Source organism: Gymnoscopelus microlampas, assembly GCF_963454915.1.
Source record: "Gymnoscopelus microlampas genome assembly, chromosome: 13".
Classification (NCBI taxonomy): Eukaryota; Metazoa; Chordata; class Actinopteri; order Myctophiformes; family Myctophidae; genus Gymnoscopelus; species Gymnoscopelus microlampas.
The window spans coordinates 7,655,065-7,672,439 of record NC_139950.1 but is presented as its reverse complement, the minus strand read 5'-3'; the positions used below and the strand labels follow the sequence as shown (position 1 = coordinate 7,672,439).

Below are 17,375 nucleotides of genomic sequence, written 5' to 3'. Positions count from 1 at the left end.
CTTTAACCCATTCATTCCGGGAACGCATCTTCAAATGTCTTCTAAATCCTAACAGTTTTTTGAAAAAACTCATGTTGCTATATCAGTGTTTCTCAAGCTTTTTCATCTCAAGGACCCCCAAAATGATATGTATTTGGCCGCGGACCCCCATTTGAAAATATTTTGTTCCAGGGACCCCCCCCAGAAGTAAAAAATCATCCCTTTAAACATATAATAATATTTACACTAACGTTCAAGATTTTTTCAAAAATAGCAGATGTACAAGCTCATAGCGCGGCACTCGGTGCCGCGCTATGAGCTTGTAGATCTGCTATTTTTGAATAGCCAAAGTATAGAATAATGGTTATAGCTTAAAATCTAAAATGACACGGAAGCGTTCCCGGTCTTAATGGCTTAATCTCAGTGTTTCTCATCAACCTGCGAGACTGCATGAGCTGGTCTGCACCATGGGCTGCTTTCTGCGGTGAACAACATATTTTCCGATGGGGGTCCGTGTCCAATTACGTATTAATTTGGCCGTCCTTGACATGAAAACGTTTGAGAACCACTGCTATGTAGCACCTTTTAAATCAACGTACACGTGCGTGCATGCACGTACAGTACATACACATACAGTACACAGGGTGCCCAGACGCACACGCGGGTTGGGTGCACATCTCTTTGGACCCGTCGTTGTGTGATGGTTCTGCTCTTCACTCTGCTCCCATTCCCAAGGTACATATACGTGTGTGTGTGTGTGTGTGTGTGTGTGTGTGTGTGTGTGTGTGTGTGTGTGTGTGTGTGTGTGTGTGTGTGTGTGTGTGTGTGTGTGTGTGTGTGTGTGTGTGTGTGTGTGTGTGTGTGTGTGTGTGTGTGTGTGTGTGTGTGTGTGCGTGTGTGTGTGAAGGGGTCTTTAAGCTTGAAGATATCCAGCGCTGTGTTTTGAACAGCTAAAGAGATTAAACACTCAGACAGGCAGAGTCTCAGAGGCAGTTCGTCCAGAACTGATACTTTTCAGAAAACGGGGGAAAAGAAGCTGTTCCATTGGATCCAATGTAGTTATTATTTGCGCATTGTGAGCTTGTAGATCTGCTATTTTCCGCTGCTTTTGTGCGACACTGTAATGTGACTGACGAAGCAGGGCATTCATTTACGAAGAAAACATAACACGTTGAAATAGTATGGTGATAGAAGGTTTCTGCCCGACAGCAACGATATACTTTGTCGTCTGACGAATAGCCCATCTACAGGCTCACAAGGTGTCGTGAGCCTGTAGATAGGCTATTTTCACTACTTTTGAAATATTTTGACCTTTTTTTCGTGTGTGACAGTTTGTGCCTACTGTACATAATGACATGCCCAAGATTAGGAACACCAGGTTGAAAGTGTTGAGTGAAATGGGAAGGTGAGAGATTTAAGAGCCACTAGCTTGCTTTAATCACAAATCTCACCGAGGAAAACAAAACACAAACACAAAACACTTTCTCATTAAGAAATGTCTTTGAAGTTGTCACGGCGAGATGTCTCTCGTCAGTATCATTGGTTGTTGTGAAGTCGTCGTGTGTGTTTTTTTTATTCCTCTCTTTGATCAGGATGATGTCTTTGTTTTGTTCAACTCCACTTCACCTCGTCGCATCAGCCTTCTCCTGTTGGAACCGTGCTTTACAGTTAACCACTTCAACCCCAGCATCTGTATTCTTAACCATTTCAACCACGTGGTTCTCAACCAGTGGTCCGGGGACCACCAGTGGTCCTTGGGGGGGTACCAGGGGGTCCCCAGCGAAATTAGTTAACATAGCGTCACAATCATTTTAACCACTTAGCTTTGGCAATTCAAAAATAGCAGATCTACAAGCTCATAGCGTCTTTGAATATATATATATTTTTAAAGCGAACTCAAATCTTTGCTATGGGGGGTCCCTGGCACAAACCATTTTCAGATGGGGGTCCGCGGTCAAATTGTTATCAATGTAGGGGTCCTTGGCATGAAAAAAGATTGAAAAGCACTGACTAAAAGGGTTAGTTCAGATTTTTTGAGTATTTTCTGTAGGAAATACTTACCATTAATGTAGTGGTTGCAAAGGTATTAATTGATTGCCCGAGTCCCGTGGTCAGAGTTATGGTCCGTTTCTGATAAATATGAAGTAGTTCCGGTAGATTAGTAGATTTGGTGGGGGCCGCTCATTAAAAATAAATACATTTAAAAAACTAACGTCATTTGTATTGTTGACCTATTTCTACCATATAGAGCAAGTTTCGTTCAATTTCGACCCCTCTGTCACATGGTACTACTAATGTTTGTGTCCAGAATCACTGCGCCGCGGCAGCCTACTCACGCACAAAATATATGACACAATAGTACCATGTGACAGATGGGTCGAAATTGAACGAAACTTGCTCTATATGGTAGAAATAGGTCAACAATACAAATTACGCTAGTTTTTTAAATGTATTTATTTTTAATGAGCGGCCCCCACCAAATCTACTAATGTACCGGAACTACATTCATATTTATCAGAAACGGACCATAACTCTGACCACGGGACTCGGGCAATCAATTAATACCTTTGCAACCACTACATAAATGGTAAGTATTTCCTACAGAAAATACTCAAAAAATCTGAACTAACCCTTTAAACCCCAGCATCTGTATTCTTGGGAAAACCATTGCAGAAAAGAGCAAATCTACAGCGTACACAACGTGTCGGCTATTTTCAGCTAAGATATTTAATGTAGAGCGAAAACAGAAAAGACACCAGTATAGAGCCTGAGGATATGTTTTTTTTGTGGCGTTTTCACTCTTCTTTTGGTAGTTTGGTAGTTTATGCAGATAAACAGCACCGCACTACTCCAATGGCTGATAACTGCTGGTAGGCCTATAGGGGGAAATGATGGGTAAAGAAAAATGTATATATTGTTTTGTAGGGGGGCTGTAGACAACACTAAAAGAGGTTTTGCTACGACTACGAGCCAAAGACGCATTTTCTAGCTTACCATTTGTGTGTGTGTGTGTGTGACTGGAAGAGGCTGTTGATTTAAAACCCTGTGCTGCTGGCTCATGTTGGTGTCGGGTGGAAACCTTGTATGTTCAAAAACGGTTACTTTTCAGGAAATGTGGGGAAAAAAGAAGATGTGTTCCAATGGATCCAGTGTAGTTATTATTTAATTAATACATATAATATTAAATATTTATAAAACCCACAGACACACTTAACTACTTTCACCTAGACTTAAAACAAATTTAAATAGCACTCGTTGCTGTCCGGCAGAAACCAGTTAACTCCATTTTCCCACTTTAGCATTTTATTACATAAATCAGTGCTATTGATCACCCTTTACGTCTGTGTGTAACAAAATATTGAACCAATGAAAGGTATTAAAAAGCGCTTCTGACAAAACCAGCTAACTCCATTGGATCCTCAAACTTTCTGCTAAACCACTAAGTCCACCAAAGGGGGGTGGAGTTAGCTGGTTTAGCTGACTCTAGGCTCCACCCCCTTTTGACCTCCAACCTCATTGTGAGCTTGGAGGTCCATTCAGCTGTTCTTATCAATGATGAACAAAAACTCCAATTTTGTTTTGTTTTTGTCATTTCCTGAACAATGAACATTTTGGAGTTAGCTGGTTGCAAGCTTGTAGATCGGCCATTTTTGGCAACTTTTGTGTGACACTGCAGTATGATGGAGAGGAGCAGGGCATTCATTTACCACAAAACATAAAAAATTGGAAACATGGAGATACAAGGTTTCTGCCCGACTGCAACGATATGTCAGAGTCCCCCGTAGTGCAAACACACCTGTCGTCTGTGGAGCTGAACAAACACACACACAGACAGTTGGAGAGCATCCAAGCACCTTGCTCACCAGTCACTCTGTGTGTGTGTGTGTGTGTGTGTGTGTGTGTGTGTGTGTGTGTGTGTGTGTGTGTGTGTGTGTGTGTGTGTGTGTGTGTGTGTGTGTGTGTGTGTGTGTGTGTGTGTGTGTGTGTGTGTGTGTGTGTGTGTGTGTGTGTGTGTGTGTCTGTCTGAACAGTGTGTTCTGCCCTGGTGTTCACCTGAAAACTGAGTGCAGCCAAGTTGGCAACGTTAGTTCAGGCAGTGACAATCAGTAGTGGCAGAAGTACTGTTTTGTTTTAAGGGTCAGGGTCACCACAGTCCTGTATTCAATCAAAATTGTACTTTTAAAATACAAAATGATTAAAAGTGCAACATTATTATAGAAATATTTTTGATAATCTCTAACTGTTTCACCCCTACTCCCCACTGTCCCCAGAATCTTTCTTTTTCTCTCTCGCGCTCTCTCACTCTCGTTCTCTCTCTCGCTCTCTATCTCTCTCTCTCACTCCTGCCCGCTCCAGGGTCTACACCCTGCCATCCGGGGTCTGGTCCTTCCCTGGGGGGTCCGTCAGTTCCCCCACACATCCTCCTCATTCCATTGTCCTGTCCATAATGCCTCGTTTAAACCGAGAGCTGTGTGTTTGACTGGTAAAGTAAATAATAACCTCAGGCTTTCTGCGTCGTCTTTGCCTCCACCTCTCTCAACGTGTGCATGAGCATGTGCTTGTGCCTGTGCCTGTGCGTGTGCGCGTGTGTTGTCCTAATCTTTCTAGAATCAGTATCATCTTTATTGTCACATCACAGGGTTTCAGGTGTAAAGAAGGGATCCATCATTTGTAGTGTTGGTGAGAAGAGAGAGAATAGACGGTAGAGAAATAAATGTGCAGATAGTGTGTGTAGTAGCAGGTGTGTACATGATGTTTATAACATTAGCATCATGTGCAGGTGTGTGCATGTGCTTTCAGGAACATTGACATCATTTGCAGGTGTGTACGTTCTTTTAGGAACATTAGCATCATATACGTGCGACGTGCGTGTGTGTGTGTGCGTGCGTGCGTGTGATTTAGGAACATTAGCATCATATGCAGGTGTGTGTGTGTGTGTGTGTGTGTGTGTGTGTGTGTGTGTGTGTGTGTGTGTGTGTGTGTGTGTGTGTGTGTGTGTGTGTGTGTGTGTGTGTGTGTGTGTGTTTGTGTTATTTTGGGAACATTAACATCGTATGCAGGTGTGTATCATGTTCAGGTGTGTCCGTGTTCGCGTCATATGCAGGTGTGTGCATAATACTTTCAGGGACATTAGCATCACATGCAGGTGTGTACATCTACAAGCACACAAGCTTCTCGATCTGCTATATTCGTAAGTCACCATCATACGACAAAGTATAAAATAGGCATCCATATTCTAGGGGGAACATTAGCCAAAAATAGCCGATCTACAAGCTCATAACGTGTCTCAAAGCGACGTGTTGTGAGCTTGTAGATCAGCTACTTCCAAGTACGAAACAGCTGTAACTGGAGTCTAAGCATAGAGGGTTTAAGTAGTGAAGTGGTTAACAGAATGTGCCCTTGCTCTTCTAATGGCAAAGGCTTTTTTTCTAGAAGCACTGAGGCGTTGATCAGCAGGAGTGTTATTTAATCATATAATCCTGTCCTCACCTGCTGTTCCCCTCCGTCCAAACCCCCCCCCCCCCCACCACACACACGCACGCACGCACGCACGCGCGCGCACACACACACACACACACACACACACACACACACACACACACACACACACACACACACACACACACACACACACACACACACACACACACACACACACACACACACACACACACACACACACACACACACACGCACACTCTCAGGTGTTTTACATACATTACAAGTAAAAGTAGCAATACCACTTACTGTTAATGTAGGTAAAACGCCTGTATTAAAATGTTACTTGACGTTTTAGTATAAAGAAGTACAAAACATTGAAAAATGTACAGTACTTGCACCACTGCACACCCCCTCCCTTCACTGCAATTCAACACCCAAAAAGTGGGGGTAGGGGGGTGTCCAGTTCACATGGCTTTTCTGTGAGCACATCTGCCAGTGTCTTAACCTGCAGAAAGTGTGTGTGTGTGTGTGTGCGTGTGTGTGCGTGTGTCAGGCCGGGGTCACCGACAGGAAGTGCAGGGGCCATTGTCTTCACCCCGGAAGCCTTTTGTTCTCCAGACACAAACCCATTGTTCTGACTCAACAATGCAGAGCTCCTGGTGCCGGGATGAGTGTGCGCTCACCTCACGTACCCCACCCACCCACCGGAATGGTTGTGTGTTGGCCCTCAGAAAAAAGCCCCATAGAGCCGCCGGGATCAACTGCAGAGAGGGAGGGGACAGAATAACTTTAGTGGATACCTGATCCCTTAAAAAAGGGCAAACGGGAGGGGTTTGTGGTGGGAAGGGACGGACTCATCCAGGTGGAATGATCCCAGTGGGATGGGACGGTTGTATTTTGCAGCAACGGGTAGGAATTCATTAACCACTTCAGCCCTACAGTATATACAAGTCTGCAAGTTCACGTGTGGTGAATGATATTTTAGAGGTTTCTTTTCTTTTCTTTCTTCTTTCTTTTCTTATATACAAGTCTGCAAGTTCACGTGTGGTGAATGATATTTTAGAGGTTTCTTTTCTTTTCTTTCTTCTTTCTTTTCTATATTTTATTTTATTTCATATTTCTTTTACTTAGGTGTTTGTTTTCCACCTATAATGGTGGAAAATAGGGATGTCAGGTTGAAAGTTAAATGGATAATATTCTGTGTATGCCTGTACCAAGCATAGAGGTTCTCACCGAACTCTTCGTGTGTGTGTGTGTGTGTGTGTGTGTGTGTGTGTGTGTGTGTGTGTGTGTGTGTGTGTGTGTGTGTGTGTGTGTGTGTGTGTGTGTGTGTGTGTGTGTGTGTGTGTGTGTGTGTGTGTGTGTGTGTGTGTGTGCGTGCGTGCGTGCGTGCGTGCGTGCGCACGCGGGTACTATTAAATATTTGTAATGGTTTGTACTGACAGTGGCGGCATGTTTATATAAGCTAAGTGGAGTCTTGGTTTGTCATGTGTTCAGAGCTTGTATAATCCTAGTAAGGTGTGTGTGTGTGTGTGCACGCGCCACATGTGCGTGTGTGAGTAGAAGTCATCATTATCTTGGCCTGTCAAACAGCTGCATCCCAATATAGCCTGGAAACATAAACTCACATCCAACCACATCCAACAAAACATCCAACACAGAGACATGGACACCTTGTCACATAATGGCGTCATACCAAGGGGCTAGCATCCGACTTGTAAATTGAGGCTATATAGGAAGTGTGACAGTTCATATGAATGGCCTGTAGTCTAGCTGTTTCACCTCTGTTTCGCCCCTGCTGGTTGCAGAATCAATTAGGCTCTATTCAACCGAATGTTTTTTTTGCCAAACTGTACACTTGATTTTCTTACCTTAATAAACATTGTCATAAATGCTATGCTTCCAGTCGCTAGTTTAAAGTCTTCTTTCAATCACCATGATATGCATTTTGGTAAATTATGGTCCCATTTATTTAAAAGTTAATGATAACGTAAGGTATGTTTCTAGGGTTTCTACTGGTTCTACCGAGTGAAGACCCGCCCTCGCTGCGGTTTCAGCCAATAGCATTAAATTCCGTTTGCATTTCGGACCGGATATCAACCGGATATAGAAAAGATAGAAAGAAACAAACAAACAAACAAATCGCTGCAAAATAGGCTTCAAATAGGCTTCATTTACGGTCTGTAGAAACCAATAACGTGACGCTGTCTGGTAGGTTAAGACTTAGACAGGGGCCATTTTCGAATTGCAGCCTCCTGAAGGTGTATCTTTAGGGCAGTTTTGAAAGTGAGTAGGGTTTTACACTCCTTTACTCCTTTTGGTAGGGCATTCCACATTTCTGTTGAATAGTATGAGAACGAGTTCATTCCCTTTGTTGAGCCAAATCTGGGTTGAACATGATTCGTGGAGCTGCCTCTGGTGTTATGATCGTGGACTTCGTTAACGTTTTGGAAGTATTTTGACAAAAACAGGGGGATCCCAATGGGTTGTGATAAACCTGAGCGGATATACTTGCAATATCATGCAAGTGACAGAAGGTATTGTTGACAGTTCTTTTTGTTTTTGTTTTTCTCAAATGTTGGGTTAGTTAACACTAAGGTTCTGTGCAGCAGGATTGAGTCTAATTGGAGGAAAGTGGCCAAGATGCATTTTTTATATCTTAAAATGTTAGCACAGATGTTGTTAAAATCTGTTCAGACAAATTTGCATATAATATGCATAACAATGGTCACCAGGACTCATCATTATGCAGAATTTCTCCAAGAGAAAACATAGCCTAGATGCAAAAACAAAAAAGCCCCTACTACAGATGTAAGATTGGAGATGGTGGAGTTAAGACTTTATCCAATCCAACTTTCAATCGGTTGAAGAGAATGTCAAGATGGATGGTGCCAAAATGTCACGCTTTAATCCTGCAAGCATAGACACATGACCAGCCGTGGCATTTTGATAGTAGGTCACTGACTGTCTGGGACCAGGACAGTCTCTGTACCATGTAAAGCTCCCAAACCCGGTTGAAATTAGGGCTGCAACAAGCCATTATTTTCTTAGTGACTATTCCATCGATTACTTTTCTTGATTCATTTAATAATCGAGAAGTGCATCTTTGTGTCTTCTTTTTTATTTTTATATATCAAAGAATTGAATTGTTTTATATAAAGTTATGATATATATGTTAGTCATGTCTTTGTATATTTAGGTTATCATTTGTCATATCTGCCCTGTGCAACTTCAAAGCCTAAAAGCCAAACAGAAATGTAAATTAATATCTTCCAGTGTTAAACGGCAAAAACACAATTAAATCGTTAATCGGAAATATTTGTGTGACAATGAATTGTCATGTAAAATCTCATAATCGTGAAAGCCCTACCCATGTGTGCAGTTTCAGCAATGATAAATATGGAATTTCCTCTCCTCTCCTCTCCTCTCCTCTCCTCTCCTCTCCCGTAGGTCTGCTGGGCTGTAGGCGGTTCCAGTCATCAGCGGTTAACTACGGCCCCCTGCTGCTGTCGGCTGACGGCGGGCGTCTCTATGTAGGGGCCCGAGGGGCTGCGTTCAGCCTCAACACCTCTGACATCTCCCACGGCTCTGCCTTGACGGTGAGTGTGTTTTGTTTGTGTGCGTGTGCATGTCTTTTGTGTGTGCGTGCGTGTGCGTACACACACACCTATTTGTAAGGCAGTCACAGTGCAATTAGCATTTTACAATGCATTGTTGCGTGAGCATAATTATCTTACGGCCGTTATTATACACTGGCAACATTTCAAGACAACATACTGCAGATGAGCCTTTAGGAACAACATTCTCCAAAGACCTGTCCTTCCTTTTAAGTCTGTGTTCTTCTACCACATTAGATTTTTGTCCCATTCAAGTTCACAGCTGGAAGCAATTCAGGCAATATTTTCCATTTTCTTTTCTCAAAATGTCATGGCACTAAAAAGCTGATTTAGAAGGCATCCGTAGAATCGGCCTCAGGTCTTAAATGGGTTAAGGTACCAAGGGAAACCACCTGACCAGCTACGGTGCTCATTATAGAGAGAGACATCCTGACATGAAACTCTTACAAAAGCATTTGTTTTAAAGAGCCACGGTGTAGCTTGCAGGTACAGTAGCGAATAAGCAGTGCTCTATCTGTAGCCTTCCCTCCAGCTAGTTGCTGTGAATACCAACGTGTTGTCTGTCTGGCAGCTTGCAGGGTTATGTAAGCTGTTACATATAGCAGCCTCGCTGCTAGAATGGGGATTTTACCTTAAACTTGAGACTTGTTCGAGCCTTTTCAGCCGATGCAGTTATATTGTGTACAAGTACTACAGGTATGCCTTGTGAATCCTCCTTTTCCGTTGTTCTCCTTTGTACATATAGTGTTTTATATTTGTTGATATGTAATACTGTGTTATTTTTATGCTATGTTGATGAATTGAATACATAGGACCACAATGGAAACAAGTCCCCAGGACATTTTAGCCTAAATGTCTGACTGTACCTTGTGGGGTTTACATTTCTGACTAATAAAGTATTCAATCAATCAATCAATAAACTAGAACCAGGAGACCTGGTACTGCCAGACCCCTAGTGGTTGAAATCTGAATGGCCGGACTTCGCATGACGCGTGTATCTGTCTGTGTATCTGTCGTCCCATTTATGCCATATATGGAGAAAAGAGGAAAAGAGGGACAAAAGAGGGATCCGTCTGTCTGTGTATCTGTCTTCCCATTTATACCATATATGGAGAAAAGAGGGACAAAAGAGGGACAGACAAAGCCTCATGTAGGCCGACCCTCTGGGTCTGGCAAAAATCTGAATATATATAATCATATATAATAAGCCACTATGAAGCGCTCACACTCGTTGCACAGTCAATCCGACCGATATGCCCATACATGGGTGTATCAGGGCCCCTGGGGGTCGATTTTAACCATGTTAGATTCATTGAAAACACGTGCCTGGTTCTGGTGGCTGATGTTGTCCTTCTAATGTGTGAGTGACTGACATCAGTGCATGTTGTCCACCGCCCGACCATCAGGGGCCCATATATGACGTAATAGTACTGATGTCATAGTCTGGCCTGGACTCCATATTTTGGCATGGCTAACTCGGAACTCCATTTATGGGCATAAAAGGGACACAGTGCGCCTCGACAATGGCTTGTTGTAAGCAAGCCCCCAGAACCGAGAGGGATAGGTGAAGCTCAACTGAGCATACACCAGTGTGTCCACACTGAAGAGAAACCTTACCACTGTCAACAATTTGACAAGAGATTCAGATACCCTGACAGACACCAGCGCAGTAATATAATAATAATACATACTGTACGATTTATATAGCGCTTTTCTAGGTACTCAAAGTCGCTTTACAGAAACAAAATAAAAACAACTGTCTTTTTATGCCTTTATTTAGAGAGGGATAGGGAAAGTAGGCAGGAAATGGGGAGAGAGATGGGGGGGGTGACACGCAGCAAAGGTCGTCCGTAACGGGAGTCGAATCTGCGACACACTGTCAGGCTGGCATTGCAATTTTTTTTTTTTAAAACTATAAAAGAAAGGTAAACAAAAGTGGAGGGTTGGGATTTTATGTAGGGAATGCGAGTCTAAAAAGGTGGGTTTTTAGTGTGGTTTTAAACGTGGTGAGGGTAGGGGGGCAGCTCTGATGTGAGCTGGGAGTGGGCAGCCACCGTGAAGGCCCTGTCACCTCCGGTTCGCTTATTTGTCCTGAGGGTGTCCAGGGGGTTGGCATCACCCGACCTGAGGGAGCGGGAGGGGACGTGGGGTTGGATGAGTTCAGAGTGGTAGCGTGGGGCCTAGTTGTTGAGGGCTTTGTAGTTAGTGATTAGTATTTTGAAGTCAATTCTGTGCTTGACTGGGAGCCAGTGGAGGTCACAGAGGACTGGAATGATGTGGTCCCTGGATCGGGTTCGGGTGAGCAGGCGAGCGGCAGAATTGTGTACGTACCGTAGTTTCTTGAGAACCTTGGTGGTGACGCCATATAGTAGTAGGCTATTGCTGTTGTCGAGTCTGGATGTAATGAAGGCATGCAGTGTCTCAGCAGCAGTGTGTGATAGACTGGGTCAAAGGCGGGTAATGTTGCGAAGATGAAAGAAGGCAGTTTTAGTGATCTAAGAGTGTGAAAAGAGTATTTCAGTGAAAGCTTGTGTGTAGGTGTGTGTTATTATCAGGATCAGAGGACAGCTTTCCTCAGCTTATAATGGGATTTTTTTTTGGCCATAAGAAGTCTTCGTAGAAAGAGTGAGACCACAGCATGTCATGGATCAATCCACATCTTTTTTTTTTTTTATGATTTGTACTTTATTTTTCTTTTGACAAGACAAGACATACCATACACAACATATGAATGGACAAAACAGACAAAATACAAGACAAAAAAAGAAAATACAAAGACAACAACAAAGGAAACAACAACAATAAAAATAAAAATACATTGCACAGAGGCCTACTGCCAACAGTCAACCCCAGTCCTACCCCAGACAAAACTAACCTAAGTCCCTAATAGGTAGTTGAAGCTCACATAACGAGCCGGAAACGTCACCCAAGACCTGAAGCGTGTAAATGATAATATCCCCATTTTAAGTCATATTTATCCATCCTGTTGAGCAATCTATAAGACAATCTTTCATATGCGGCCAGTTGACCCAAGGAAGTAGACCACAGAGAAGGAGCCGGTGCAGATGGGTCCTTCCATGCCCTGACTACCAATCTCCTGCCTAACATAAGGGCAGTTTGAACCCACTCAGCTAAGGGGGGAGATACAGTTCGTAAAATAGAGGGGTCACCCAGAACAAAAAGCCTGGGAGAGAAGGGGATAATCAGCCCTGTCATCCTCTCTAGCTTCACATGTATAGCAGCCCAATAGTCCTGTATTTTTGGACAGCTCCATAGTATATGCATTAAGGTTCCATCTCTATCCTGACATCTCCAACATTCTGGGCTCTCGGTCAGGCCCACCCTAAATAGTCTTGACGGGGTCCAATATATCCTATTTATAATTTTAAATTGAATCAGTCTCGTACGCAGTTCTCTAGACATTTTCTTGCCATTCCTGAGAATTTTAGCCCATTCCTCATCCGAAATTAAAACTCCAAGGTCCCTTTCCCAAGGCGTCTTAGACACCATCGCGTTAGAGTCGGAGGCCTCCAGGAGCATGGCATAGTATATGGAAGCCTCGTGTCCCTGTCCGAAGATTTTAAGGATCATCTCCACCTGTTCAATTTTGGGGGGGCCTACAGTGAGGGATCCAAAGGTCTTAACCAGTAGATGCCGTAGTTGCAGATATTGCCAAAAGTGGCCATTGGGCAGGTCAAACTCTGTCTTAAGGACTTCAAAGGATTTTAGAGTGTTTTCCTGGTATAAGTCTCCTAATATTGTAATTCCCCGTTGAGACCATGCTTCCCAATGAAAAGGGTCTTTTCCTATACAGAGTTTAGGATTGTGCCATATTCCAGCCGCCGAGTGGAGAAACGGATCGAATTTAAACATGCGGGCTATTGTCTTCCAGACCCAGTGAATATGAGACACAATTGGATGTGATCTGCTAATTGAGTCTAATTTGGTTGAAAGACAATCAATAGGTCTGACAGGCGAGCAGAGTGCGTTCTCAAGACTAAACCATGGGGGGGCCCTTTCCGGCGGGAGGGACCACTGTACCATGTGTCTCATGGTAAATGCGTAGTGATAGAGTGGGAGATTAGGAACCCCCAAACCACCTTTATCCACTGGTCTCTGTAGTTTTTTCAGTTTCATTCTGGGACGTTTGTTGTTCCACAGGAATTTATTACAAATTTGATCAAATTGTTTGAAATATTGTAGTGGAATTTTAACCGGAAGGGCCTGTAGCAAATAATTGAGTCTAGGAACGCAGTTCATTTTGATGATGTTCGCCTTTCCCCACATTGATAGAAACAAAGGAGACCATCTCTCTACATCGGTACGTATTTTATCCAGAAGTGGGTCAAAGTTCGTCTTTACTAGATCGGCCAATTTAGGAGGGAAGGTTATGCCCAAATACTTTATGCCTTTTTTGGGCCATTCAAAGGAGCCGGTCTGAAATAGTGTTTTAGGACAGTACGACGTGAGTGGTAGGGCGATCAATCCACATCTTTAATAGGAACTTCTTGTCACACAGTCAATCCGCCGGCATGCCAGCCGAGAGAGAAGAAGCCCAAGCACGCATTTCACACGGTATTATATTCCCTCTCAGAGTCAAACAGAGTAGCTGGGCTAGTCCTTGTACGGCCTTGCATTCTAAGCTAAATAAGGAACAGAAAAACAGTTGAAAATAGGTGACATGAATCAGCTGTTTTAGACTCAGTAAGGTGGGTTTGTGACAGAACCGAAGGAAGAACAGGTGACAATTTCACACTACAGGGGAAAGATACAGTACATGAACATGCTGAGCTTACAAAGAGTTACCCTGACAGCTGCAAATAGAACACAAACAAACCAAACTTATCCCTCACAGAGCTATCTGGCTACAGGAATGAGAGATAAACTGACAATACTTTTGTATTGATACCACAATGACACTATATGAATTATTTCTGCTACCACATGCTCCAGTCCAACTGTGATCCTCCAGGCTTTCCGCTTCACTGAGAGAACGGTGTGTTGGTCTGGAGGATACTCTGTGTTTACTCTGTATTCTCCAGTGGTGACCCCCTCTGTCTCCCTGCCTCTGGTAAGACTCTAGTAAGACCAGTCTGCATTGTCTCCAACCTCAACAACCCAGCTGTGAGTCCCTTAAAGGGGAATACCACTCATTTTCAACATTGAACTATGTCTTTAATACACCTTAGAGCTGTTGTGTGGAAATAAGAAAAAAGCCCCCCCCCCCCCTTCTGTATTGCCTAGAACTGGATAATTGATTGAGGTCATGTGATCAGTGACATACGCAGGGTGTACTTTTGGCTGAGGGGACAGAGCTAAACAATTATGCGATTATCTCAAATAATTGCGATTAGGCGATTACGTAATAATTGGTCTCTGTAGGGTGGAAACCTCATATGTTCAAAACTGTTACGTTTCAGGATTCAAATAAAAAAATAACAAAAGTAGCAGATCTACAAGCTCAAAACTACCGGTACATCTTGTTTTCAGTACTAGAGGTTCGGGCCACGTGCAGGCCTGGAATCTCGTCATTTTAGGAGAAAGGCCACTTTTTTAAGGCCAAATGCCAGGGCAGGAAGGCCTTAAAAACAAGATTTTAGTCCATTGAAAGAATTAATAGAATTTAAGGGTTAAGGGTGATTTTAAATTTAATATGTAGACTATCTGCAGTGAAATAAATAAATTGTGGTATTTACAATCTGATCCATGCTCAGCCCTGCACCAATCAAAGTCACTGGATTGGTTTAAAGATGGGGACTCAGGGGAGTTAAGAATTCAGAATCTCAACAAAAGACACGACAAGAAAGAGACACTGGTGCCTACATATTGACAAGAAAGAAACAGAAAGTGGTACAGTCAGCTGGGGCATTAAGGCCATTGTGGCCTCAGGGCATGCCATTATTTTGAGGGGTACAAGGCCAAACTGAGGGGCAATGACGGCCATGGCCTTCGTGGCCTCCCTGAAATTCCTGCCCTGGCCACGTGGCCCTCACATCTAGAGTTCGGGCCCTCACACCTACATGGCACTGGCTCTGTATCTGTCAGTCCTTGTCCCTTTTATGTCCATATATGGAGATTCCTGATGTCATCAGTATATGGTCATATATGGGCATGCCCCCTTTTGTGCCCATACATGGAGCTGACTCGTGGTTTGTTTATGGTTATGTTGTCATAGTGACGTGGTCGACTGGCCGTGGTTTGTTTATGTTGCCATAGTGACGTGGCCTTTGGTTTGTTTATGTTGTCATTGTGATGTGGCCGTGGTTTATGGCTGAGTCAGAATGACGTCACAGGTCCGCCCTCCCGCTGGCCGGTCCTCCGTTAAGCCATTTTTGATAAAGGATGTAAATATATCAGGAGTCTCTGCGTCTATGTATGTGTGTAGCTGTCTCGCAATATGACCAAATATGGTCAAATATGTTTGTTTAATTTTGAAGTTTTATATTTACACGTTATGATGAAAGTCCCCTCACACTTGCCATGTTTACACACACAAAAGTAAATTAAATAGAAAAACATTCGATTGTGGGTTAATAAATAGGCCTACATATTAAATTGGTTATTTCAATTGCCGATCGCTCACGTGTATGCGCTCAGCGCCGCTCACGTGTGCATGTGCGCCTGACGCTGCACTATATATATATATATATATATAAAATATATCTCCATAAAATATATCTCCATAAAAAAATCAAAAAGTTGTCAAAGTCGTCCTTGGCAGTTAAGAGAGAACCTTATTCTTTCAAGGCTAATGCAATATACGATCTCATGGATCCATCTGTTATGGGTGAGAGAGGATGGATGTATCCATTTAAGAAGAATCAGCCTCCTGGCAAGAAGAGTTGTGGATGCATTAACTCACCGTGTGGGTGCAGGTGCTTTAGGAATAGAGAATAGAGTTTCCGAAAAGGGCAGTGTGTGTGTGTGTGTGTGTGTGTGTGTGTGTGTGTGTGTGTGTGTGTGTGTGTGTATCAAACACTGCAGACCAAAACACAGATAGTTTGGGATAAAACTAAAACACGTGCCAGTGGTCATCAGCCGCAGACTATTGACATCTTTTACACACATCAGACCTATCAGGATATGTCTTGGTTAGCTTTGTATTTGTGAAATAGTTTGTAGTTAGTTTTAACGTGTGAAAAGTATTAACAAGAGCTTGTTATTAAATAATAACTACATACCCCCCCCCCCCCCTTTAGGTTCCAGCGACGATATGAAATCATCCAATAACTTGTGTTCCCTCTCTCTCTCTCCTATTGATTGTATGTAGGTATGTATGTACAGTATGTATGTGTGTATGTACTTATTTACTTATGTATTTATTCATTCATTCATTAGATTGAGTGGGATGCCTCCCCGGAGCAGAAACAGCTGTGTCTTAGTAAAGGGAAAGACAACAAGGTAAAAAATGACTTGTGTTTATCATATTGACACTCTTTCTCTCTCTCTCTCTCTCTCTCTGTGTGTGTGTGTGTGTGTGTGTGTGTGTGTGTGTGTGTGTGTGTGTGTGTGTGTGTGTGTGTGTGTGTGTGTGTGTGTGTGTGTGTGTGTGTGTGTGTGTGTGTGTGTGTGTGTGTGTGTGTGTGTGTGTGTGTGTGTGTGTGTGTGTGTGTGTGTGTGTGCGTGCGTGCGTGCGTGCGTGCGTGCGTGCGTCTGACTGTATTGGTACTCCTGTCATCACAGTCACGTTTCTGTTCACGTCTCTATGCTCCTCTCTACTCAGACGGAGTGTTTCAACCACATACGCTTCCTTGAGAGATACAACTCTACGCACCTCTACATGTGTGGAACGCACGCCTTCAGACCGCTCTGTGCATACATAGTAAGAACCTCTACATCTCTATGTGTGGGAATATAAGCCTTCAGACCGCTCTGTGCATACATAGTAAGAACCTACTGTATATACCTGGTAATGATGCAAGTTTGCATGCCCCATCCAGTTGTGCAATACCAATTGTACCCGTGTCAGAGGACCCGTTGTACCCATCTGTCTGTATGTGTCCCTTTTATGCCCATATATGGAGTTCGGTGTCATGCATGAACCAAATTTAGAGTCCAGGCCAGACGTCAGTACTATGACGTCATACTGATGTCCATTTTCGATAGTACCATTTTCGTTAGACAGACGACCCCCCCCCCGCTTTGACTCTCAACCCCCCGCCCCTCCCATTGTTTGTACATATAATGTTATTTTTTTCTGCTTTTTTAACATTTTATTTGTACAGTTACTAGAAGTTCGGGCCGCTACGCGGCCCGAACGTCTAGCGTGACGCGTCGTTCACTTTGCAGTGCCACCTTACAGGCACCTCACAGTGTGAGAGAGAGTTTTGTGCTCTC

At 43.3% G+C, this 17,375-nt stretch overlaps 1 protein-coding gene across 2 annotated transcripts in view; it reads left to right on the top strand.

The window, feature by feature from the left end:
- Positions 1-17,375, top strand: part of LOC311058804 (semaphorin-4G-like) — a 58,911-nt gene that overhangs the window by 3,168 nt on the left and 38,368 nt on the right. For both annotated transcript variants that reach the window (XM_084076313.1, XM_084076314.1), the window contains exons 2-4: positions 8,872-9,020; positions 16,377-16,439; positions 16,762-16,860. In XM_084076313.1, the coding sequence (XP_083932439.1) occupies positions 8,872-9,020; positions 16,377-16,439; positions 16,762-16,860 (311 nt within the window). The remainder of the gene's footprint in view (positions 1-8,871; positions 9,021-16,376; positions 16,440-16,761; positions 16,861-17,375) is intronic.